Source organism: Ranitomeya variabilis, chromosome 2, assembly GCF_051348905.1.
Source record: "Ranitomeya variabilis isolate aRanVar5 chromosome 2, aRanVar5.hap1, whole genome shotgun sequence".
Classification (NCBI taxonomy): Eukaryota; Metazoa; Chordata; class Amphibia; order Anura; family Dendrobatidae; genus Ranitomeya; species Ranitomeya variabilis.
Window position 1 is genome coordinate 206,745,436 of NC_135233.1, and position 24,577 is coordinate 206,770,012.

The following is a 24,577-nucleotide window of genomic DNA, read 5'->3' on the forward strand; positions in this document are numbered from 1 at the left end:
GTTTGGCCGGCATATACGGTTCTTCTGTTCTCCAGCCTGTTTCTCCTCCCGGCTCCGGCCTCCTAACAGTGATTGACAGGTCGCTCTTCTTTGTGCACTCATTCCCCGCTGGAGATCTGGCACATGTGCCATCATTGCGTGGAGAGTAACAAACTGATGATCTTGCAAGAACAGGAATATCCACCTGCATATGGGAATGACGGCTCCTGCGCGAGATGTCGGCCAGGGGAGCATGACATAGAGACTGACTTCTCACTCACACAGTCGCCATAATTCCCGTGGGTGGCCCATGTGTAGATTGATATTCCGACTCTTGCATCATCACCAGTGTGCTCCTTGGAATGACGGCGCTTGTGCTATATGTTGGCCAGGGGAGCAGGTTACAGATGATGGTGACCTTTCAATCACTGGCAGGAGGCTGGGAGGAGAAGGAGGCTGGTGAGGCCAAGCCGCTGCGTACGGATTCACCAATGGATCACGGGACAACGAAGACACGGATCTGTAATATGAAGGTATGGAAGTGATCATCATTAATTGCAAATTATATAGCGTCTTTCTGTTGACTTTTCAGATTGCGCAGATGTGTCAGACTTGTACTCACCCGTTCCTGACGAGGACAGCGTTGTGTTCAGTAAGCTGACCTACCTGGGCTGTGCATCTGTAAACGCTCCTCGGAGTGAGGTCGAAGCTCTCCGGATGATCTCGATTCTACGGGGCCAATGTCAGAACGCACTGGATGTCACTCTCTCTGTCCCCAACGTGTCAGAGGGGACAGTCAGGTAGGACTTATTTATTTCCAACTTGCATAAAGTGCAAATCTAAGAAAATAAGTGCGGAAACTGATCTGCTTTCACTCTCTATTACTGTGTACAGACTTCTGGACCCACAAACGAACACCGAGATAGCAAAATATCCGATCTACAAGATTCTGTTCTGTGTCCGAGGCCACGACGGCACTCCGGAGAGCGACTGCTTTGCTTTCACCGAGAGCCATTACAATGCTGAACTCTTCAGGATACACGTCTTCCGCTGCGAGATCCAGGAGGCGGTAAGATTGCATCAGAGCAAGAGTTTTTTTTTCAGTTGTTTAAAAAAAAAAAAAAAAAAGTGATATATAAATTCTTTAATTAGAAGGATTATCCAGCGTCTCAAAATCGCTTACCCTGACTGCATCGGCTGCCGTTTGTTTGTGCACGCGTTCAGTATTTGCAGCAGAAATATCTGCTCCAAATATGAATGTATTGGCTGGAAAAACACTGCGTAAAATTTTTTTTTTCACCCTTTCGAAGTCATGATATAAGTTATGTTTTTTCTTTAGGTGAGTCGGATACTCTACAGTTTTGCCACAGCGTTCCGGCGGTCCATCAAACAGACCCCTCTCACTGCTTCCATCCCCCCTCAAACCCCTGATAGCGACATCTTCACATTTTCTGTCTCACTTGAAATTAAGGAGGATGACGGGAAGGGTTACTTCAGGTAAGTTCTTTTCTTTTATGTGCTCACCGTTTTATTTTTATTTATTTTGATGCAACTTTTAAAGTCGTTTCCCCTGATTGTAAAAAATGGAGGAAATGGCATAAAAGAAACTTATGACAAATCCACTTTAGCTCCACTTGTCCCCACATATTTGGGCTTATTTTCCTACAGTGATGACATCTCAGTCTACCTAAGTGACCGCTGCTGCCAATCACTGGGTAGGTGGGGACTTCATTGCTGTAGCAAGGTAAGGAGAAACTGTCAGACATCATCAGAGTAAGGGCTCATTTCCACTGGCGAGGAAAACGGACGAGTGCAATCTGATAAAAAATCGGATTGCACTCGGACCAATGTTATTCAATAGGTGTCTTTTCATTTGCGATTTTTTTTTTCTCAGCCGAAATCGGACTGAGAAAAAAATCGCAGCATGCTGCGATTTGCTGCGAGTCTCAGACGAGACTCGCCAATGCAAGTCAATGGGTGCGATAAAAAAAAGTATGGAATACGGACCATCCGTATTCCGTCCGTTTTTTACGGATACATCACCATTCTGTGGCCTAGAACACTGTCCATGGTCCGGTAAATGACTGTAGAAAAATAGTTGCAGAGAAAAAAAACGGATTGCATACGGATGTCATACGGATGTAAAACGGATGGTGCAATTAAAAATCGCATTGCACTCGCATTACACTCGCATGACAATCGCATACGCTACATCCCTTTTTTCGGTCCAGATTACGGACCGATTTGTCTCTCGCCAGTGGAAATGAGCCCTAAGGGTTCTCGAGCTCGAGAAAAGATATATAAGAATTTCTTTTTCAGCAATATTGTACGGAACTTTGGGGTCTCGCTTCCTGGGCCCCAACCGGCGAGGCTTAATTAAACTTGTTGTGCACTTTAAAGATAAGATCCTAGCTCCTTTTTGCTCTTTTTATTTGCTGAACTCCTTGTACTTTAGCTCTTCATGGGTGTAGAGGATTTCCAAGGTATATGTATGTGTGTATATAGATAGATAGATAAATAGATAGATAGATATATTTCTTTGTCTTGCCAACTGAAAAAACAAAATGAGCTTTATTCACCCACCACGATTCATGAGCTGCCCACAAGCTGCAGCCATGACTTGAGTTCACATGACCGCTGCAGCCAATCACTCGTCTCTGCAGTTTCATGCTAATTATGTTTGCATTATTTCCGATGATTGATTTTACTATTTAATAGTTTAAAATACAGTTTACTTAAGGGAAAAAAAAATCTATCACTTTCTTTGTTTCCTGCCTTCATTATTGTTCATTTATGCATTTTTATTCTTTTTTAATAGCGCGGTTTCTAAAGATAAGGACAAGCAGTGCTTCAGGCTACGTCAGGGAGTCGACAAGAAGATAGTTATATATGTCCAGCAGACATCCAACAAAGAACTAACAATCGAGAGGTACTTTTTTTTTTTTTTTTTTTTTTTTATTTTATATCCTGCAATCTAGTTAATTTTAACTATTACATTCCTTTAAACCATTACCCCCAACTTGTCCTGTGTATTGCATGCTAGCCTGTGACTACTAAGGAATGCTGGGAGTTGTAGTTTTACAGGATGCTGATCCCTGATGACTTTTGTGTGCGTTTCCGCTAGGTGTTTTGGACTCCTCCTCAGTCCCGGTAGAGATGTACGGAATAGCGACATGCACTTGTTAGAATTGGTAAGTGAATGGTTAACCAGTAGTATATTGAAGGGTCGAGACCACCAGACTCCTAGAGGAAAGTCCTGACAGGGGGACCGACTTAAGAAAAATGGTCTTTTCAGACATTTAATTATGCCTCCATCCCAGAAAAAATAGAGTCCGTAAAATTTTTGGGAAAACGTAAAAAGTTCACGCTACAGTGATATTTTGTCATGAAAGTAGAGCGTTTAAGTAGAAGATGGCGATTTCCTCATCTCAAAGAATGGACTTCTGCTCCCATCAGGCTACGCCTGATGCCGCTAATAACAGTGAAAGCAGGCGCAGCTGATGGGCATATTCATTAGCCTGCACTCTTAAATAAATAAATAAACTGCGTAAGTTCTCCCCCATTTTTGACAACCAGCCTTGCTAAAGCAGACAGCTAGGAGCTGGTATTCTTAGGCTGGTAAGGGGCCATGGATACTGCCCCTCCCAGCCTAAAAATAGCAGCCCGCTGCCGCCCAGAAAAGGCACATTAGATGCTCCAATTCTGGCACTTTGTCCGGCTCTTCCCACTTGCCCTGTAGCGGGTGGCAAGTGGGGTTCATATTTGTGGGGTTGATGTCACTAAATGAACAAACCATTTTCTTCATTTATCTTGTGGTGACGTTTCTATATAACTGGTAATTTGCAAGGTCTTTTTATTTTTTATTTTTTTTAAGGAATCCATGGGTAAAAGCTCAGATGGAAAGTCCTATATCATCACTGGAAGCTGGAATACGAAATCCCCACATTTCCAGACTGTAAATGAGGAGACTCCAAAAGGTATTAAACACTTATGTAATAGGGCAAATGATAAGTGCAAGTTTGACTTTAGGAGGCTTAAAGGGAATCTGTCAGCCGGACTTCACCCCCCCAAAACTACCTTATATGCACATTTAACTTTTTCATAGACAAGTCCAGCAATACCTTTTACATGGCCAGTCCATTCTGTTACTGAGAAATAAGCATTTGAATTGATATGCAAATGAGGCTAAAGAGCTATGGTAGATCTGAAGCCTCTGTCACTCCAGCTCTATTCCGCGCCCAGCAATGCCGCCTCCTGCTTGGCTGATGACTCCTGTGCCTGATAGGATAGAGGCTGTCAGCCAAGCAGGAGGAGGCGATGCTGGGTCGGGAATAGAGCTGTTGTGACAGAGGCTCCTAAAGTCAAACTTGCACTTATCATTTTTATTTTTTTACATTTCTATTAACTGTAAAAAAGGTGATTTTGAGTTTAGTTTTTTACATTTTGGTTATTTTTTTTGTAGCATTATCGGACTTTGAATATTTGATTGTTTGATCGTTTGTACCATTTACACGTTCTCCATTATTCCTGCATAATAAAGATAACAGTCTCTTATGGTTGGACGTCACAGGAGAATTAATGTGGGGGGTACGAGTGCTTTCAGCAAGCCCCCAGCTGGCTATCAGGGCAGCCCATCGGCTCCCCGCAATAACTTTGCAGGGGGTCTTTCTAAGATCGATTCCCCCACCTAAGAATAAACATAAGTTGTTAATAATGACAATATGCTTCACTAGTAAACCGTGTTGAATATATAACTTGCTGCACTGTGAAAGCCCCCATCTTGGGTTGTTCCCATCTTCATAAATGGGTATCCTCAGATAGTGCTTGTAAAAACAAGCACTTTTGCAATTTACTGCTTATTAAAACTTACAGCCATTCTTGAGATATTTAGTTTTTTCTTTTGTTTACCTCTCTTTGCCTTGGAGACCGACCACCTTTGCTAGACAGCAGAACATGTGCAGTGCTGACGATCTTTTTTTTTTTATTTTTTTTCTTATTGAGGAGCTAAGCAGTGCTTTGAAGCTGGCTGGATTGCTCGAGCGCGTCGTTAAAGCCCCCGTCTCACTAAGCGAGATCGCTAGCGAGATCGCTGCTGAGTCACAAGTTTTGTGACGCAACAGCGACCTCAGTAGCGATCTCGCTATGTGTGACACGTAGCAGCGACCCGGCCCCTGCTGCGAGATCGCTGGTCGTGTCGGAATGGCCTGGACCTTTTTTTGATCGTTGAGGTCCCGCTGGGTAGCACACATCGCTGTGTTTGACACCTTACCAACGACCTCGTTGACGACTCAAACACTGAATCGTCATAATAGCTACCATGTGACATCGTTGTACAGGTTGCTACAGGTCGTTGGTGAAATGTCAAACAGTGAGATCGCAGTAGCGATCGTTGGTAAGATCTCACTGTTTGACATCTCACCAGCGACCACATAGCGACGCAGCAACGATCCCTGACAGGTCGTATCGTTGTCGGGATAGCTTTAGCGTCGCCAAGTGAGACGGGGCCTTAACTCCTAATCCTCAGTCCAGCTGTAGAGCAATGTTTACAAGTTAGACAGCAGCGGTGGTCGGTCTCCTAGGCAACAAGCTGTAAAAAGAAAAGTTTTCATATCTCAACAATGGAGGCAAATTTTAATAAGCAGTAAATTGCAAAAGTGCTTGTTTTTTTTACAAGCGCTCTCCATCTATGAGAAAGCCCTGTACTTGTGATTATTTTGACACAAGACCTGTTTTGTGGCCTCTAAATACAATCCATGAATGTATCGACTCACAGAAGGCAGAAATGTGGATAATGGTGAGTAACTGAAACATAAAGCAAAATATTAGGGCTTTAACTTAAAGGCATGTTTTCTTACAGACAAGGTCCTTTTTATTACCACGGCGGTGGACCTGGTGATTACAGAGGTTCAGGAGCCGGTGCGCTTCCTCTTAGAAACCAAGGTGCGAGTCTGCTCAGCCAGCGAGCGGCTCTACTGGCCGTTCAGCAAAAGAAGCTCCACGGAAAACTTCTTCCTCAAACTAAAACAGGTAATGTAACGTGTTCTCTCTGGGCATTGCAAGTAAACGTACTGATTATTAGTGAATCGCTCCTGTGCCGGGTAGGAAAACCTCTGTACTCAGGCGGCAACTTGTTAAAGAAGAAAAAAAAAACACGCTGAGCTTTACTCACCCTCTCCAGGTCCGCTGCTCCCTTTGTCTGTTCTTGTTGGGAACACTGCAGCCAATCAGTGAGCACAGTGGTTCTAAGCTGCTGCTGTCATCTTGGGCAGAGCTGCGCAGTTCACCGATTGGCTTCAGCGTTATCAACGTGACATCAGCGCTGCAGACACCAGAATTAACGGACCTGGGGAAGGTGAAAAAGGCAGAGGTTTTCTGTTTGTTTGTTTTGTTTTTTAAACAAACTTCAGCCAGTGGTCGGTCGGGGGATTTTCCGAAACTGGAAATCTCTTTTAAATATATGCAAATTTTAGTTTCATCATGTTGGTGGCTTTAGGCATCACGTTGACGTCAGTGTATCATGATCTGGATAAGGAGTTTCTGTGAGGTCTTCTGACTCTAACTCACCAGTTTCATATATGGCTGGGAGGCTGTCAAGTTCGAGTCAGGAGACATATGGCCTACCCGTGTATCATAGTTCATACTCGGGCTGTGATACTTGGACATCTGAGGCTTTTAATTAAATGGGTATTCTCATGTTATTTAAATTGCCTTAGTCAGCATGAAAATAAGCAAATTTGCAGTTGACTTTTTCTATCTACTTTTATCCTCCTGCAGTGAGAGGTTTTCTCTTACATGGTGTACAGCTTGTTTCCAAAGAGACCGACCAGCAGAGCCTGGCTGAATGTGTGCAATAATAACATTCCAGGCTGAGGAGTTAACTCCTAAGAGCTCAGTAATCTCTCTACAAGCAAATTTGATTTCTATTCAGCTGTAAGCTACTCCCCTCACTCTTCTCTTGGCTCCTGACCAAGCTGCTTTTATCAGACCTGCATAATTACAAACTGCTGCTTGAGGTGTCTGTAATGACACACACTTGTGCTCTAGTCCAGTCCTCTGATTGTAAACCATGTAGATGACTGTAGTGAGCTCATTGAGGAGACATGGGCTGAGTATTATTGCATGATGACTTCTGGTTATGCAATCTCATGACAGGGAAAAAGTAACCACCCCTAGAAAGAAGTCTCTGCTTACGACCCCTTGGTAAATCTCTCTCTAACAGAGATGAGGAATTAAAAAGTGAAAACTTTGTTTTGTTTTGCTTTGTAGCCATGCCAGAATTGGTAAAAGGCTCACTTTCATCACATAAAACTGATCAAAAACCTGTACATGTGATTTGCAGGAGTTCCCTTCCATAGTGTGGCTGCAAGCTTATCTAACTACGCTATTCATGCTGCAGTTATGCAGCCTTAGATGTTCCTCCTGGGGTTCGGCTGGTACAGCCACCCAAAAGGCACAGCCTGAGATACCACCCAGGTGGGGGGATGTCTCTGGCAAAAGAAGCACAGTCTGTTGCCCTCGGGTGCTCCAGCTCAGTTAACATTGGAGTTTAAGTGCAATACCCGAGAACGGCCACTACACAGCGTTTGGCGCTGTGCTGTTCCGGTTCTGTACACTATACATTCAGCTGCCGCGGGAGCCGAAAACAGCTGATCGGGTGGTGTGCCGGGAGTTTGGCCTCCACCAATCTGATGACTTGTCCTGAAAATAGATCATCAATAGAGATGGACGAACCCGAACAGTAAATTTCAGCGTCCATATCGAACACCTTCTGTTCGGGCATGGACACCGAACACGGACTTCACCAGGAACTCCGTGTTACTGTTCGGGCTCGGCACACCAGACAGTGCTGCAAACACAGCTTCTGATCAGCGGTAAAATCATCACCATCCGTCAGATATGCGTGGATCTGCAGCTGTGATCAGAGAGCTAAAGTTTACCTCCAGTCATTGGTGTCGGCTGATGGGACAACTGCTCCCATTAGACTATGCCTGCTGCGCTAATAATGGTGAGTGCAAGCAGTAGCTGATGGCCTGTAAATAAATAATAAAAAAAAAAAAAAGTCGTGGGTCCCCCTGTATTTTTGATAACCAGCCAGGCAAAACTCTCAGCTGGGGGCTCAAACCCTCAGCTGTCAGCATTAGCAAGTCTGGTTATCAAGAAGAGGGAGGTTCCCACTCCGATTTTTTTTTTTAAATTATTTAAATAAATATATTTTTTAAAAAATGGTGAGTCCCCTTCTCCATTTTGACAACCAGCCTTGCTAAAGCGGATAGCTGGGGGCTGGTATTCTCAGGCTGGTAAGGGGCCATGGATATTGCATCGGCGCCACTCCAGCCTAAAAATAGCAGCCTGCAGCCGCCCAGAAAAAGCGCATCTATTAGATGCGCCAATTCTGGCTTTTTGCCCGATTCTTTCCACTTGCCCTGTAGCGGTGGCCAGTGGGTTCATATTTGTGGGGTTGATGTCACCTCTGTATTGTCTGATGACATCAAGCCCATTTCTTAGTAATGGCGAGGCGTCTGAGACACCTATCCTTTACTAATCCTATAGTTATATTGTAAATAAAGACAGCCAGAAAGTCTTTTATTAGAAATAAAACAAAACACACTTTTCCATTTTTATTTAAAAATAACAAACTCAGTTATACTCTCCGAACGCCTAATTCTACTGGAGCCCTCATGTCCTGTAACAAAGCAAAAATTAAAAAACAATATCCCTCACCTATCTGTCTTTCTGTCCCACGCTGTAATCCATGTCTGGGGGATAAACCGTTTTCAACCTGGAAGGTGCCAAGATTTAGGCTGCTTGGATGAGAACGGTGCAGAGGCGACTTCACCACAGTTCAAATTCACAGTAGTGAAATTCTCCCAGTGAACTGCTGTGAAATCGCCTCTGCATCGTGAGACTTTTCCTCACTGTGCTAACAGGGATCTCACTGAGGTCACCGCAGTGCATGTGGCGAGTTTTGCATGTGGCGGCGAGTTTTGCATGTGGCGGCGAGTTTTGCGTGTGGCGGCGAGTTTTGCGTGTGGCGGCGAGTTTTGCATGTGGCGAGTTTTCCATGAGGCGAGTTTTCCATGAGGCGAGTTTTCCATGTGGCGAATTTTGAGCGTGGCGAGTTTTGAGCGGCGACTTTTGTGTTTCGATTTTTATGTGGCGAGGTTGGTGTATGTGTTCAAGCACATGGTAGTGTGTGGCACATTTTGTGTGTGTGTTCATATTCCCGTGTGTGGTGAGTATCCCAGGTCGGGGCCCCACCTTAGCAACTGAATGGTATATACTCTTTGGCGCCATCGCTCTCACTCTTTAAGTCCCCCTTGTTCACATCTGGCAGCTGTTAATTTGCCTCCAACACTTTTCCTTTCACTTTTTCCCCATTATGTAGATAGGGGCAAAATTGTTTGGTGAATTGGTAAGTGCGGGGTTAATATTTCTCCTCACAACATAGCCTATGACGCTCTCAGGGTCCAGACGTGTGACTGTGCAAAATTTTGTGGCTGTAGCTGCGACGGTGCAGATGCCAATCCCGGATACACACACACATTCAGCTTTATATATTAGATATAACTATAGGATTAGTAATGGGTAGGTGTCTCATAGACGCCTCTCCATTACTAAGACGTGGGCTTGATGTCACCTGACAATACAAAGGTGACATCAACCTCAAAAATAAGAACCCCACTTGCCACCGCTACAGGGTAAGTGGTAAGAGCCAGGCAAAGTGCCAGAATTGGCGCATCTTATAGATGTGCCTTTTCTGGGCGGCAGGGGTAACTATTTTTAGGCTGGGGGCCAATATCGACAGCCCCTTACTAGTCCTCAGCTGTTTGCTTTAGCACGGCTGGTTGTCAAAAATGGGGGGGACCCCACTCCGTTTTTTTTTTTTTTTTTTAAATTATTAATTTTAACCCCTTTCTGACCTCGGACGGGATAGTACGTCCGAGGTCAGAATCCCCTCTTTGATGCGGGCTCCGGCGGTGAGCCCGCATCAAAGCCGCGAGATGTCAGCTGTTTTGAACAGCTGACATGTGCCCGTAATAGGCGCGGGCAGAATCGTGATCTGCCCGCGCCTATTAACTAGTTAAATGCCGCTGTCAAACGCAGACAGCGGCATTTAACCTGCTCTTCCGGCCGGGCGGCCGGAAATGAGCGCATCGCCGACCCCCGTCACATGATCGGAGGTCGGCGATGCTTCTCCTTTGTAACCATAGAGGTCCTCGAGACCTCTATGGTTACAGATCCCCGGCAGCTGTGAGCGCCACCCTGTGGTCGGCGCTCACAGGAAACCTGATTTTCTGCTGCATAGCAGCGATCTTATGATCGCTGCTATGTAGCAGAGGCAATCAAGTTGTGCCAGCTTTTAGCCTCCTATGGAGGCTATAGAAGCATGGCAAAAGTAAAAAAAAAAAAAAAAAAAAAAAAAGTAAAAAAAATATAAAAGTTTAAATCACCCCCCTTTCGCCCCATTCAAAATAAATCAGTAAAAAAAAAATCAAATCTATACATATTTGGTATCGCCGCGTTCAGAATCAATAAAAAAAAGCATTAACCCGATCGCTAAACAGCGTAGCGATAAAAAAATTCGAAACGCCAGAATTACGTTTTTTTTGGTCGCCGCGACATTGCATTAAAATGTAATAACGGGCGATCTGCACCGAAATGGTATCATTAAAAACGCCAGCTCGGCACGCAAAAAATAAGCCCTCACCAGACCCCAGATCATGAAAAATGGAGACGCTACGGATATCGGAAAATGGCGCAATTTTTTTTATTTATTTTTTTAGCAAAGTTTGGAATTTTTTTTTCACCACTTAGATAAAAGAGAACCTAGTCATGTTAAGTGTCTATGAACTCGTAATGACCTGGAGACTCATAATGGCAGGTCAGTTTTAGCATTTAGTGAACCTAGCAAAAAAGCCAAACAAAAAACAAGTGTGGGATTGCACTTTTTTTGCAATTTCACCGCACTTGGAATTTTTTCCCCGTTTTCAAGTACACGACATGGTAAAACCAATGATGTCGTTCAAAAGTACAACTCGTCCCGCAAAAAATAAGCCCTCACATGGCCATATGGACGGAGAAATAAAAAAGTTATGGCTCTGGGAAGGAGGGGAGCGAAACACGGAAAAACGGAAAATCCCAAGGTCATGAAGGGGTTAAATAAAATAATTGAAGTGGGGACTCCTCTATTCTTCAGCCTTGCTGAAGATGACAGCTGAGGGTTGCAGCCTGCAGCTGTCAGTTTTGCCTGGCTGGTTATCAAACATACAGGGAAACTCACACAGTTTTTTTAAAATTATTTATTTACAAGCAGGGGCCGGATGATGAACCGACACCAGTGACCAGAGGGTAAACTTCATACCTGTGATCACAGTTGTGCTCTCATGCTGTCTGATGTCCGCTGATGAGAAACGGTGTTTGATGCCCTGGGTGTTCGGGTCCCATTCAAGTGAATAGGGTTTGGGTATGGGTGCTATTCCGATACCCGAACTCAAACTTTTGTAACTGTTCGGCCGGACCCGAACATCCAAGTGTCCGCCCATCTCTAATCATCGATATACAATCCCTGGACAACTCATGTAATCTGTGTGGCCCCTTTTATAATAGGCCATCAATGTATGATCAGGGGGTTCACCCCCCGGTGAAGGGGCTGCTGTACCTGCCTCATTGGTTACACAGGCACAGAGAAAACTACAATTGTGTAAAATGTAATGGTATTTGTGGCTTGATTCTAGCGGTCTGTAGTTGGAGTATGTGGTGAGATGGCTGCGAAACGCATTGTGCCTGCACGAAAGATAAGGAGCCAGATTATTTATGTATTTAAACGGGATTTTTAATAAGGCCGGTTTCACATTTGCGGTTGTGTCCGCAGCGTTTCTTCCGCAATTTTCCGCATGCGTTGTGGATTCCTATATTTAACATTAGGGACGCATGTGTCTGCGATTGGTTGCGTTTTGCCGCGTTTGACGATGCATGCGTCGTTTCGTCGTCTGCGGTTTGACGCGGTAAACGCTACATGTAGTAATTTTAGAGGCGTCAATTTGTCGCCTAGAAACGTATGTGGTTGTTAACGCAAGGAATGTGGCAAAAAAACGCATTACTGTCTATGGGAACGCATGCGTACACATGTCTTTGCGTACACATGCGTACTTCGGACTGCGCATGTCCAGGAACTGATTTAGACATGCCCATTAAAGACACACCCTCCTGGAAATATCAAACGCATGCGCATAAAAAGCGCAAACACATGTAAAAACGCATGCAGACGCTGCATTTTTTTACCATCATGTGTAAGCTGATGCGGATAAAAAACGCTGCGTTATCAGACGTTTGCATGCCTTTTTTCATGCTTTTGAGGTTGCGGATGATGCGCTGCGTACTTAACCGCAAATGTGAAACTAGCCTAAGGGGTAAATTGCCAAGTCGCTGGTTTTATGAACTTGAGACTTTCAGACAATTAGATTAATAGAGAAGCAAGGTGCCATGAATTCTGTATCTGAAGCACATCGCTTTCTGTTACAGATCGAAAGGAAGGAGCGGAAGAGCAGCTGCGACACCTTCTATGAGGTCATGTGCTTGGAAAGCGAATCGGAAAGGGAGAGGCGGAAAACCACTGCAAGCCCATCCATCCGTCTCACCCAGTGTGGACCACAAGGAACCAACATCCCCTCACCGCCGGAGGATGACGAGGAGGAAGGTGAGCGCAGCAGGCCCGTCCACCAACCTAATGCTGTGTCCCGAAAGCGCTTCTCCTGTAACATGGGTTACTGTCTGTAAAGGGGGTGTCCGAGACTAAGGGTCTGACACTGGACACCCTCTGCTGTCACCTGCTCCACCCAGGACCTCATGGCTCCATACACTGTCCGTGGCTGCTCCCGCTATTGACCGGCAGATGAGGCTCAGTACCTTGGGAGCTGATATTGAGGACATATCCCATGGATAGATCATCATTATTTTCAGTCCCGAACAACCCTTTTAATTCAGGATTCCCAATGGATGATACATATGAGCAGAGGTTGATAAGGGCGCCCTGACCGAATGGTTCGGGGTCTCCCAGAAGGTCACGGAGGATAGCTCTTCCTTGTGTTAGTCCCCCATAACCCCTCTGAAGACTCTCTCTTTTTTTTTTTTTTTTATAATAAAGTAAAGCAACAGTTCTAAAAAGATGAATAATCCAGGGATTACATAATCAGAAATGAAGAAACAGGAAACACTTGGTAGAAAAGTGAAATTGTCTTTTTTTTCCCCCGAGAAGTCTGATTCATCCTTATATCTGGCATCTGTACAACAAGGCCTTTCCTGTGCTGAATCCGGAGGAAGCTCCTTGTGCGGGTGGAGCTCTGTGCTAGTGATGAGCGAATGTGCTGGGATAAGGTGTTATCTGAGCATGCTCATGTCCAAATGCGTTCTCAAAAAAATTGCTCGAGTCACTGCGGCTGTTCAACAGCCACAACACATGCAGGTCTAACAAACAGGCAATCCCATAATGTGTTGTGGCTGTCTAACAGCCGCAGGGACTCAAGCAATTTTTTTGAGCATGCCGAAAATACTCAAGTAGGATACGAGCATGCTCATATGACACCTTATCCCAGCACGCTCACGCATTACTACTCTGTACCCATGACCATACCACATATTAGTAGGGTGGATTCGCAGAGCCCGCTCCATCAACCACCTCAGTAATTAGAGCACTGATAACCACCTCTCGCCTGATGAGACCTCTTCTCTTGATTAGCCGTCCTGGCGTGGCGCACATGGGACCTCGTGCCAGGCCGGCTAATCAGAAGAAGAGCTGATAGGGCTACTCCTGGTCCGGCAGAAGGATTGTAAGTGCCGGGCATCGGAGAAATGACGGCAGAGATGCTCTGCAGCGTTTCTGGGTTTTGTGTGGTTTTTTTTTAGATCTATTCCTCTCTTGTCATCAGTACATTGTTGATGTTGCGCCCATTGCACACAGTGAGGAGATACGGCAAGCGTTAACCCTTTGGCTGCCGGGTCTGCGGGCAGAAGGAAAGGTGCCCACATTACGTTATCCTCCTGGCCCTTCTGAACCGTGAATTGGTGATTCTCAGATGAGCTGATGCAGCATAAAAAAAATCTTCCCTGTACCCAAAGCTCTCCATGTTATTGGCAGCTAGTAGCGGTGTATTATCACAAGTGCCCGGCGCCACCCACACACTGACGATAAATCTCCTCTCCGGCCCATTTACAGATTAACGTGGATTTTCCTGTTTCCTCTTACTGTGAAGTTATAAGATAGAAACAGCGCCACACTTGTCTGTAGGCAGCACCTGGTATTGCAGCTCAGATTTTGTATACACAAGCATTTATCCACTTTACGTCTACTCCTCATAACTCAAGTGCAGCCTTGAGCGGTTCCCTAAAAATATGCCTGTGTTACTTTAACTTTACCAAGCTGCTATACCAGACTCCACCTGTAGTCAGGAGCAGCGCTGTTCAGACTCCCTTATCGTTTTCCCAGACAACCCATTAATAATTGAAGTGTCATATAGCTTTCTAATATTTTTTTTTCTCTAATTCCTCAACGTGCTTTACAACATCTGCTTGTTGTCAGTGAATGTAATGTTCTTGATAACCATCAGAGACCTAAATGGGCTATTCACTACTCTGACAAACCCTTCTCAATCCCCCAGTAAAATAGTAACACTTATACTCCCCTCCAGTGCTGGCATTGTCCCTCCCGGGGATTGCATGACATTGTCACGCGATCCCTGAGGACAATCCGCGCTGATATTATCCTATTAACACTTACAAAACAAGCATGGCTGTATTTAAATAAGAGTTTTCAGCTGTCCGCCAGTGTAGTTCAATTAGACATCAAACTATACGTTACTCGCACTCCCCAGCTCCGACGCTGTCTCCCCGCAGTTGCACACGGTGTCTGTTCACTGTGTTGCAGCCAATAACTAAACTGCTGCTGAGCTCACTGATTGGTTGCAGTGCTGCCAGAATAACGCCAGCTTTGCCGATGAAAAAGACACAGGAAGCAGCAGTTGAGACTGTGCTGGACCAATGAAGGGGGGAGTAAAGCACAGTTTTTTGTTTTTTTTTTCTTAAGCAAACTGCAGCCAAAGGGCAAGGGTTTGACAAAATCTGAAAACCCCTTCAAAGTAAAAGTAGTTGATTCCCCCTCACCCACCTCCTAGTGTGATTGACCTGAGGGAGAGGGAGACGAGTGGGAGCATCACTGTGCAGGAATAGGGTGCCAACCTCCGCTGGTAGGCAGGGAGACATCAGCAGTATATTAGGGTGATTTTTTTTTTGTCTCCCCCACCCCCGCCCCCACCCCCTCACAATACAGACAATAGCTTGGCTGTTGGAGTCATTATTGTTTACTTTGGTATATATGGATAATAATTTTAACGTTTAATATTAAGTTATGTTTTATATGATTTATATTTATAAAATTGGATACTTTATTCGGTGATTCAGTTCTATTCTTTGTTACTTTTCTGATTGATCTACGGAGGGGACCGGTCATTTCGGTAAATGATTTCTGCCCAATTTCTATGCTGCAGTCAAACTTACTTTGGTTCCTTCTACCAAATTTACCAGAATCGAAGAACCTACAGTATTTGCGTCCTAGATAACACATTTTGGGGGCCTAAAGCCTAGTGACGGGTTTCTTTTAACACCTCCTGTATAATTCTTCAGCACATTATGTGGCTGAACTCTGTTCCTGGGTTTCATTGTGACGTCATTTCTGAACACTTCTGTTATTTTCCCCCCTAGATAACGATGAACCCCTTCTGAGCGGTTCGGGAGATGTATCCAAAGAATGTGCCGAAAAAATCCTGGAAACCTGGGGAGATCTCCTGTCAAAATGGTAAGAGAACATCTATGTGGTGTTTATTCATTATTACAATCATCCTGCCGACTCCCGTTAATTCAGAACTTCTTATGGTTCAGGCCAGAAAATGATATTTAGGCCGTGTGCACACGTTGCAGATTTTTTGCGTTTTTTTCGCATTTTTTCTCTATAAAAAAGCTATAAATCCGCAAAAAATCTGCATACATTATGCATCCCATCATTTTTAATGAATTCCACAATTTTTGTACACATGATGCGTTTTTTTCCGCCTTAAAAACACATCGCGGTAAAAAGCGCAGCATGTTCATTAATTTTGCGGATTTTTCGCGGATTTCCCACTATATAATGCATTGGAAAATGTCCGGAAAAATCCGCAAAAAAAAACGCACCAAAACGCGGTAAAAACGCGCAAAAAAAAAAAAAAAAGAAGGCGAATAAAACGCATGCAGAATTCTTGCAGAAAATCTCAGGAATTTTCTGCTAGAATTCCTGAAAGTCTGCACATAGCCTAAGTCCCAGTGTCTCCAAACTGGAACCATTGATTCCAATGTGTGTTGCTGCCAAGAGAGGCTTGTTGTTTTTTTGCCAGACAAGTTGTAGTTTTGAATAACACCATTCATTTTATCATAAAATGTCCTGGAAAATGGCAAAAATATTCACCCTTCTAAAGTCAGTACTAGCGTGTTTCCCCGATAGTAAGACGTAGTGGGGGTTTTAGCGGGGTCGGCTAATGTAAGACGCACCCCGAAAGTAAGACATAGTACTGTACGTTGGAAAAATATAAGCCGCACCAGTACCTTTTTCTGCATTAACTGCGGGATGCGGACGATTCAGCGAAGGATTCACTGGTAACCAGGGTAAACATCGGGTTACTAAGCGCAGGGCCGCGCTTAGTAACCCGATGTTTACCCTGGTTACCAGTGTAAATGTAAAAAAAAAAAAAAGTGAGGTGTCATATCTTGTTTTTTTGGAGTTTTTGGGCTGTCGGGACAGAATACAGTGGCTCTTCCTTTGCCTTTTGGTGTTTTTAATCCTTCAGAAAGATACTGTTGACTTCCATCTCCAAGTTCTAATGGTCGCTTCGCCGGAGGGCGCCCCAGTGCAGGCTGCAGTAGGCCGGCTCTGGCGGCGGGTCCATGCGGGGTGGAGTAGATGAAGCTGGCCGCTGCTTGCTGCTCCGGAGCGCACAGTCCGTGCGGGGGATGGTGCACCGGGCCAGGGGAGGACAGGACGTGCAGGTATCCGCCGCCTCCTGCGCCAACCACAGCGCCGCCCCCGGCCACGAACCCCCCGGGGAAGCTGGAGCATTTGTCGGGGAGCAGCAGCTGGTCGTGCCCGAGGTGGCTTCCCTTTCTCATGGTACAGAGCCGCCGCCTTCTCCGCTCTCCTCGTGAGGCGGATTGTACGGCTGTGTGTGCTCGGGCCCCAGCTCCGACCTTCGCGCGTAAACCGCATCCCTTCATTCATTGTCAGCTTCCTGGAGCCATTTTTCAGCCGCGGCGGTGGCAGGGAGGTCGGAGCTGGGGCCCGAGCACACACAGCCGTACAATCCGCCTCCCCCAGTGCTCGATAACCCTCCGACGAGCTCACCTCAGCACCGAGGGGACCTGCTCTAACTGCAGCCCCGGCTATTTGTAGGGTGCAGGCCGGGCAGTGCGGATTACTGGGGTCACAAGGAGGAGAGCGGAGAAGGCGGCGGCTCCGTACCATGAGAAAGGGAAGCCACCTCGGGCACGACCAGCTGCTGCTCCCCGACAAATGCTCCAGATCCTCCGGGGGGGTTCGTGGCCGGGGGCGGCGCTGTGGTTGGCGCAGGAGGCGGCGGATACCTGCACGTCCTGTCCTCCCCCGGCCCGGTGCACCATCCCCCGCACGGACTGTGCGCTCCGGAGCAGCAAGCAGCGGCCAGCTTCATCTACTCCACCCCGCATGGACCCGGCGCCAGAGCCGGCCTACTGCAGCCTGCACTGGGGCGCCCTCCGGCGAAGCGACGATTAGAACTTGGAGATGGAAGTCAACAGTATCTTTCTGAAGGATTAAAAACACCAAAAGGCAAAGGAAGAGCCACTGTATTCTGTCCCGACAGCCCAAAAACTCCAAAATCACCTCTGGAAAAAACAAGATATGACACCTCACTTTTTTTTTTAATTTTTTTACATTTACACTGGTAACCAGGGTAAACATCGGGTTACTAAGCGCGGCCCTGCGCTTAGTAACCCGATGTTTACCCTGGTTACCAGGGGACTTCGCATAGTTGGTCGCTGGAGAGCCGTCTGTGTGACAGCTCTCCAGCGACCACACAGGTTTTTTTTCCAATGTAAGACACCCCCGAAAGTAAGACATAGTGGGACTTTTGAGTGGTAAAAGAATGTAGGACGCTGTCTTACTATCGGGGAAACACGGTATGTAGAGCCTCCTTTTGCAGCAATTACAGCTGCAAGTCACTTTGGATAAGCCTCTATGAGCTTTCCACATCTGGCCACTGGGTTTTTTGCCCATTCCTCAAGGCAAAACTGCTGAAGCGCCTTCATGTAAAGGTACCGTCACACTAAGCGACGCTGTAGCGATACAGACAACGATGCCGATCGCTGCAGCGTCGCTGTTTGGTCGCTGGAGAGCTGTCACACAGACCGCTCTCCAGCGACCAACGATGCCGAGGTCCCTGGGTAACCAGGGTAAACATCAGGTTGCTAAGCGCAGGGCCGCGCTTAGTAACCCGATGTTTACCCTGGTTACCAGTGTAAAATGTAAAAAAACAAACACTACATACTCACCTTCGCGTCCCCCGACGTCCGCTTCCTGCACTGACTGAGTGCCGTCCCTAACAGCAGAGCGGTGACGTCACCGCTGTGCTGTACTTTCACTTTACGGTCGGCGCTCAGTCAGTGCAGGAAGCGGACGCCGGGGGACCCGAAGGTGAGTATGTAGTGTTTGTTTTTTTTACATTTTACACTGGTAACCAGGGTAAACATCGGGTTACTAAGCGCGGCCCTGCGCTTAGTAACCCGATATTTACCCTGGTTACCATTGTAAAACATCGCTGGTATCGTTGCTTTTGCTGTCAAACACAACGATACACGGCGATCTGACGACCAAATAAAGTTCTGAGCTTTAATCAACGACCAGCGATATCACAGCGGGATCCAGATCGCTGCTGCGTGTCAAACACAACGATATCGCTAGCCAGGACGCTGCAACGTCACGGATCGCTAGCGATATCGTTTAGTGTGACGGTACCTTTAGTTGTTTTCCTCTCGTGAACAACAAGAATCTTCAAGTCTGACCACAGATTCTCAATTAGATTAAGATCTGGGCTGTGATTAGGCCACTCCAAAACATTTACGTATTTCTCCTTAAACCTCTCGAGTGTTGGTTTAGCAGTATGCTTTGGGTCATTGTCTTGTTGGAAGGTGAACCTCCATACCAGTCTCAAATTACTGACAGACTTAGTCTACGTTCACATTAGCGTTCTGCGCCGCAGCGTCGGGCGCCGCAGCGGCGCCGCATGCGTCATGCGCCCCTATATTTAACATGGGGGCGCATGGACATGCGTTGTGCTGCGTTTTGTGACGCATGGCCGCAAGCGTTGGGCGCAGAGAACGCAACAAGTTGCATTTTTTTTGCGTTTAACTTTCGGCGAAAAAGGACGCATGCATCGCAAAACGCAGCGTTTTAGCGTGCGTTTTGTTGCATTTTTGTTTGCGTTGTGCGTTGCGTCGCCGACGCAGCGGCGCACAACGCAAATGTGAACGTAGCCTTAAACAGGTTTTGCTCAAGAATATCTCTGTATATCGCACCATCCATCTTCCCCCTCAACTGAGACTATTTTCACTGTCCCTGCTGACGGAAAACATCCCCACAGCATGATGTTGCAACCACCATATTTCACTGTGGGGATGGTGTTTTTTTTTTTTGTTTGATGACCTGTGTTGGTTTGAAACTAGACATAGTGTTTACCTTGGTGGCCAAAAAGTTAATTTTATTTTGTCCTATCTAACAACAGTATGTTCCTCCATATATTTGGGGAGTCTCCTGCGTGTGTTTTGCCAAACTCAAAGCTAGCCTTACAATTTTTTTGTGTTATTAAAGGCTTTTTTCTGCCCACTCCTTAATAAACACCACCTTCATGGAGTGTATGGCTTATTGAGGTCGTATGGACTGATACTCCAGTCTCTGCTTGGGAGCTCTGCAGCTCCTTCAGGGTTACCATTCGTCTCTGTGGCCTCTCTGATTAATGCCCTCCTTGCCTGGGCTGACAGTTTTGGTGGGCGGCCCTCTCTTGGCAGGTTTGTTGTCGTACCATATTTTTATCATTTGATGATAATGTGGGGGAGGAAGAAATAACATTTTGCTTGCGTTTTATTGCTGTATTCTTTTAAGGAAGGTATGCTGACCAAAAAAAACCCGACACAATTCTTGCAATTTGATTTTTTTTCCCCCCTTTTTACCAATTATGATGTTTACTGTTCGGGTCAAGTTATATTTTTGATATATATATACATATGATTTTATATTTTTGCCCCTTTTTTTTAGTAATCTGAAAAACGAATGGTGATTTTTAAAAAAGTTCTCTTTTTTGTGTTTTAAAAAAACAGATTTTTTGCTTCCGTTACTTAAAAGAAAAAAGGCAGATTTTGTTTTTCCAAAATCTAAAAGCAGCATAATGTAGGGGCAGAGAGCCTGATTCCAGGGATGTGTAACTTGCTCAGCAGCTTGCTCTAGTTTCAATTTTCTCAGTGTTTTATCAGCAGGAGATTATCAGTAGAGGACTAGTTGCCAAGTGCCAGGCAGTCCATCATCTAATCCGTGTAACCCTGCCCCCCACCACTGATTGGCGGCTTTCTGTGTACTTCACATTCAGAGAACTGATAGATCTACAGCAGATATAACTGGGATTATATCACAACTGTAGCAAGCAGTCCGGTAAGTGACACATCGCTGGAATCGGGGTCTCTGTCTGTCTTGACAAGACATCATCCTGCTCTCAGATTCTGTAGCAAAAATTCACTTTAATTTCAGTCCCCTTTGGGGACTTGAACCTGTAATTTCTACCATATCAACCACCCTTGCCCCACCATGATAATGTCAGATCTTGAATGACAGCAGCAATAACAATCTCACTTTCTTGAGGATTTTTTTTTTCTTAAACACCTGTCTGGTTTCTTGTGGGGAAAAAAAAACTGCTTTGTCTTTTCAACAATTCCTTCCCAGGTGAAAAGTATGAAAACTTGACATTTTTGCTCTTATTTTATTCCCGCTTGGCCGTCGAGCAATACATTTTTTTTTTAAAAAACCGCTATATGGTTTCAGAGATATTTAGTGCTGCATTTTTATGATCTTTTCCAGGGGCACGTGGCTCCCCAGATCCTCTGGGGCATGTCTTTAGGCTGCTTTGCATAATTACTCTGAGCCAGCCACGCCTCCATATTGACGACCATAACTATCATAATAAAAAGGCTCAGATCTCTGGACCCGAATGGTGGATTTAAAGAGAGCAAAAAATATGTTACTCAGGGAAGCAGTGGGAATAAAATAAGAGGAAATGCTGGGCACTACTGACCTGATGACAGGACCCCTTTAAACACAATCAATTGATGTTTAATAACAACTGTGGCGTAGACCTGATAATTGAGGGAAAAAACTGCACCCGGAACCCAGCACAGACTGCAGGATGTGTGATTAGGAATGGGGGGAAAGAAACGGAGCGGACTGGTAATCTGCTTCCATTAAATGAAATCTAATTCTGTACCGTAAATGTTTCTCCAGACACCGTGCGTGCGGGGCCGCTTGATCAGTCCCTCTGATTAGCTGCTAAATAATTTTATATCATTTAACACCCTGCATCATTCTGTGTAGGGAAAAGGCCCAGGGATGCCAGCGCAGACATGTCAGGAGCAGTGACAGCTTCTCTTTAACCCTTTGATAACCAAGCTTTTCTTTCTTTTCTTTCTCCCCCTTCCTGATCAGCCATTACGTTTTTTATTGTTCCATCCACATACCGTATGTGTTTTCTTTTTTTTTGTGGGTTGAGTTGTAGCTTTGAACGACGCCATTTGTTTTATCATATATTGTATAGAAAAAAAGAGAAAAAAATGCAGTAAAATTGTAAAAAAACAAAACCCGAATCCAAAATTTTTTTGGAATTTACCTAACGGTATAAATATTTTTAGATTTTTGTGGTGTTGGGCAATACTGCACTGAACAATATTAACCCCTTCACCCCCGGAGCTTTTTCCGTTTTTTAGTTCGTTTTTCGCTCCCCTCCTTCCCAGAGCCATAACTTTTTTATTTTTCCGTCAATATGGCCATGTGAGGGCTTATTTTTTGCGAGACGAGATGCACTTTTGAACGATACCATTGGTTTTACCATGCCCTGTAACAGAAAACGGGAAAAAAATTCCAAGTGTGATGAAATTGTAAAAAAAGTGCAATATCACACTTGTTTTTTCTCTCTCTCTATATATAGATAGATAGATAGATAGATAGAGATAGATATAGAGAGAGAGATAGATGCGTTTTTCTCCATTGACTTACATTAGCGACGCAGTGCGACGGATTGCCACACGTCGCAACAGTCGTGCGACGGTTGCATCGTGTTGCGTCAGACCGTCGCCACCAAAAAACGTTGCTTGTAACGTTTTTGGTGCGTCGTTCCCGTCTTTTCCGCCCCGCCTCCCCGCACCTCACAATGGGGCAGCGGATGCGTTGAAAAACAGCATTGGCTGCCCCCATTGTGCGGCGCATTCACTGCTAGCATCGGAACGTCGCAACGACGAAATTCGTCGTGCGTCGTCCGACGCTAGTGTGAAAGTAGCCTAACACAGCTGTCGCCTGTGACAAGCAATGTATGTGTACAGCAGAGGCTGCACAGAGGTTGTAGTGGGTGTCCTGTTTTATTTTGGGTGTGAGCGCACATGCCGGGGGTCTGCAGCTTCCTGCACTCTGCGCTGTCATTACTGAGCTGAATGCATAGGCAGTCTGCAGTTGGCTCCTGAGCGCCCTCCAGTGGTGGCTGTAGGTAGTGATGTTTGCTCCGTTCCTCGATATTTTACATGTAGCAGAGCTGCTTATGTTCTCACTGTTACGTGGATTAGTAAAGTTGATGAATACGGGGCTGCAGGTGGGTGATTTTTTTCTCCATGTAAGTGTCCCTTCTTCTTTCTTTTGCTCTAATCCCATTTTACTGTTTCCAGGCACCTGAATCTGAGCGTGCGTCCGAAGCAGCTGTCCACTCTGGTGAGGAGCGGCGTGCCGGAGGCATTAAGAGGAGAAGTGTGGCAGCTCTTAGCCGGATGTCACAACAATGATTACCTGGTGGAGAAATACAGGCTGCTCATCACTAAAGTAAGTCCAGGAACGCTTCAGATAGGCAAAATGTTTGGGTCAAACCTTTGTTGCCCTAATGACCTTGGCGGTGTGTGAATAGCGCCAGCTGACTTATTATTTTAATATCGAAGTCCGTCCCATGCTCTTTCTATCCGTCAGAGAAGGGGGCTGGCTTACCTATTGAAATAGGCTGTCAGCCGGTCCCCGTCGCACGCTGATAGAGGAATGGATTTATTGTGTTGAGGGTAGGATTGGAAGCGATGTAGATGAGTCAGGATAGAGCAGGTAATAAAGGGGCCAGTTATGACATGATATGTATGTTATATAGCTTACTATGTAATGTGTTTATGCAATTACATGTTTTGTTATACACGTTTGCTTCCTTTCTGTGCAACAGTGAAACAGAGAAAAAGGCAAATTGGATATAAATTCACACAAATCCCCAATTCTTGAAACTTTTCCAAAATTGTGGGTAAACAACTTTGTTTCAAGCATGTGATGCTCGTTCAGATTCGCCTGTGGCAAGTAACAGGTGTGGGCAATATGAAAATCCCACCTGAAACCAGATAAAAATGGGAGAAGTTGGCTCAATCTTTGCATTGTGTGTCTGTGCGTGGTACACTATGCATGGAGAACAGAAAGAGGAGACCGCTGTCTGAGGACTTTAGTACTATGTGTAATAAATATAATATTATATATATATATATATATATATATATATATATATATACATACACACAGTTAGGTCCATATATATTTGGACAGAGACAACATTTTTCTCATTTTGGTTATAGATATTACCACAATGAATTTTAAACAAAACAATTCAGATGCAGTTGAAGTTCAGACTTTCAGCTTTCATTTGAGGGTATCCACATTAAAATTGGATGAAGGGTTTAGGAGTTTCAGCTCCTTAACATGTGCCACCCTGTTTTTAAAGGGACCAAAAGTAATTGGACAGATTCAATAATTTTAAATAAAATGTTCATTTCTAGTACTTGGTTGAAAACCCTTTGTTGGCAATGACTGCCTGAAGTCTTGAACTCATGGACATCACCAGACGCTGTGTTTCCTCCTTTTTTTTGCTCTGCCAGGCCTTCACTGCGGTGGTTTTCAGTTGCTGTTTGTTTGTGGGCCTTTCTGTCTGAAGTTTAGTCTTTAACAAGTGAAATGCTGCTCAATTGGGTTGAGATCAGGTGACTGACTTGGCCATTCAGGAATATTCCACTTCTTTGATTTAATAGACTCCTGGGTTGCTTTGGCTTCATGTTTTGGGTCATTGTCCATCTGTAGTATGAAACGACGACCAATCAGTTTGGCTGCATTTGGCTGGATCTGAGCACACAGTATGGCTCTGAATACCTCAGAATTCATTCTGCTGCTTCTGTCCTGTGTCACATCATCAATAAACACTAGTGACCCAGTGCCACTGGCAGCCAT

At 45.2% G+C, this 24,577-nt stretch overlaps 1 protein-coding gene across 5 annotated transcripts in view; it reads left to right on the plus strand.

Annotated features, from left to right (window-relative positions):
• RABGAP1 (RAB GTPase activating protein 1) overlaps positions 1-24,577 on the plus strand; it is a 238,587-nt gene that overhangs the window by 22,975 nt on the left and 191,035 nt on the right. For all 5 annotated transcript variants that reach the window (XM_077283511.1, XM_077283512.1, XM_077283514.1 and 2 more), the window contains exons 4-13: positions 572-779; positions 874-1,048; positions 1,319-1,476; positions 2,798-2,908; positions 3,104-3,170; positions 3,854-3,956; positions 5,837-6,006; positions 12,502-12,676; positions 15,733-15,826; positions 23,005-23,155. In XM_077283511.1, the coding sequence (XP_077139626.1) occupies positions 572-779; positions 874-1,048; positions 1,319-1,476; positions 2,798-2,908; positions 3,104-3,170; positions 3,854-3,956; positions 5,837-6,006; positions 12,502-12,676; positions 15,733-15,826; positions 23,005-23,155 (1,412 nt within the window). The remainder of the gene's footprint in view (positions 1-571; positions 780-873; positions 1,049-1,318; positions 1,477-2,797; positions 2,909-3,103; positions 3,171-3,853; positions 3,957-5,836; positions 6,007-12,501; positions 12,677-15,732; positions 15,827-23,004; positions 23,156-24,577) is intronic.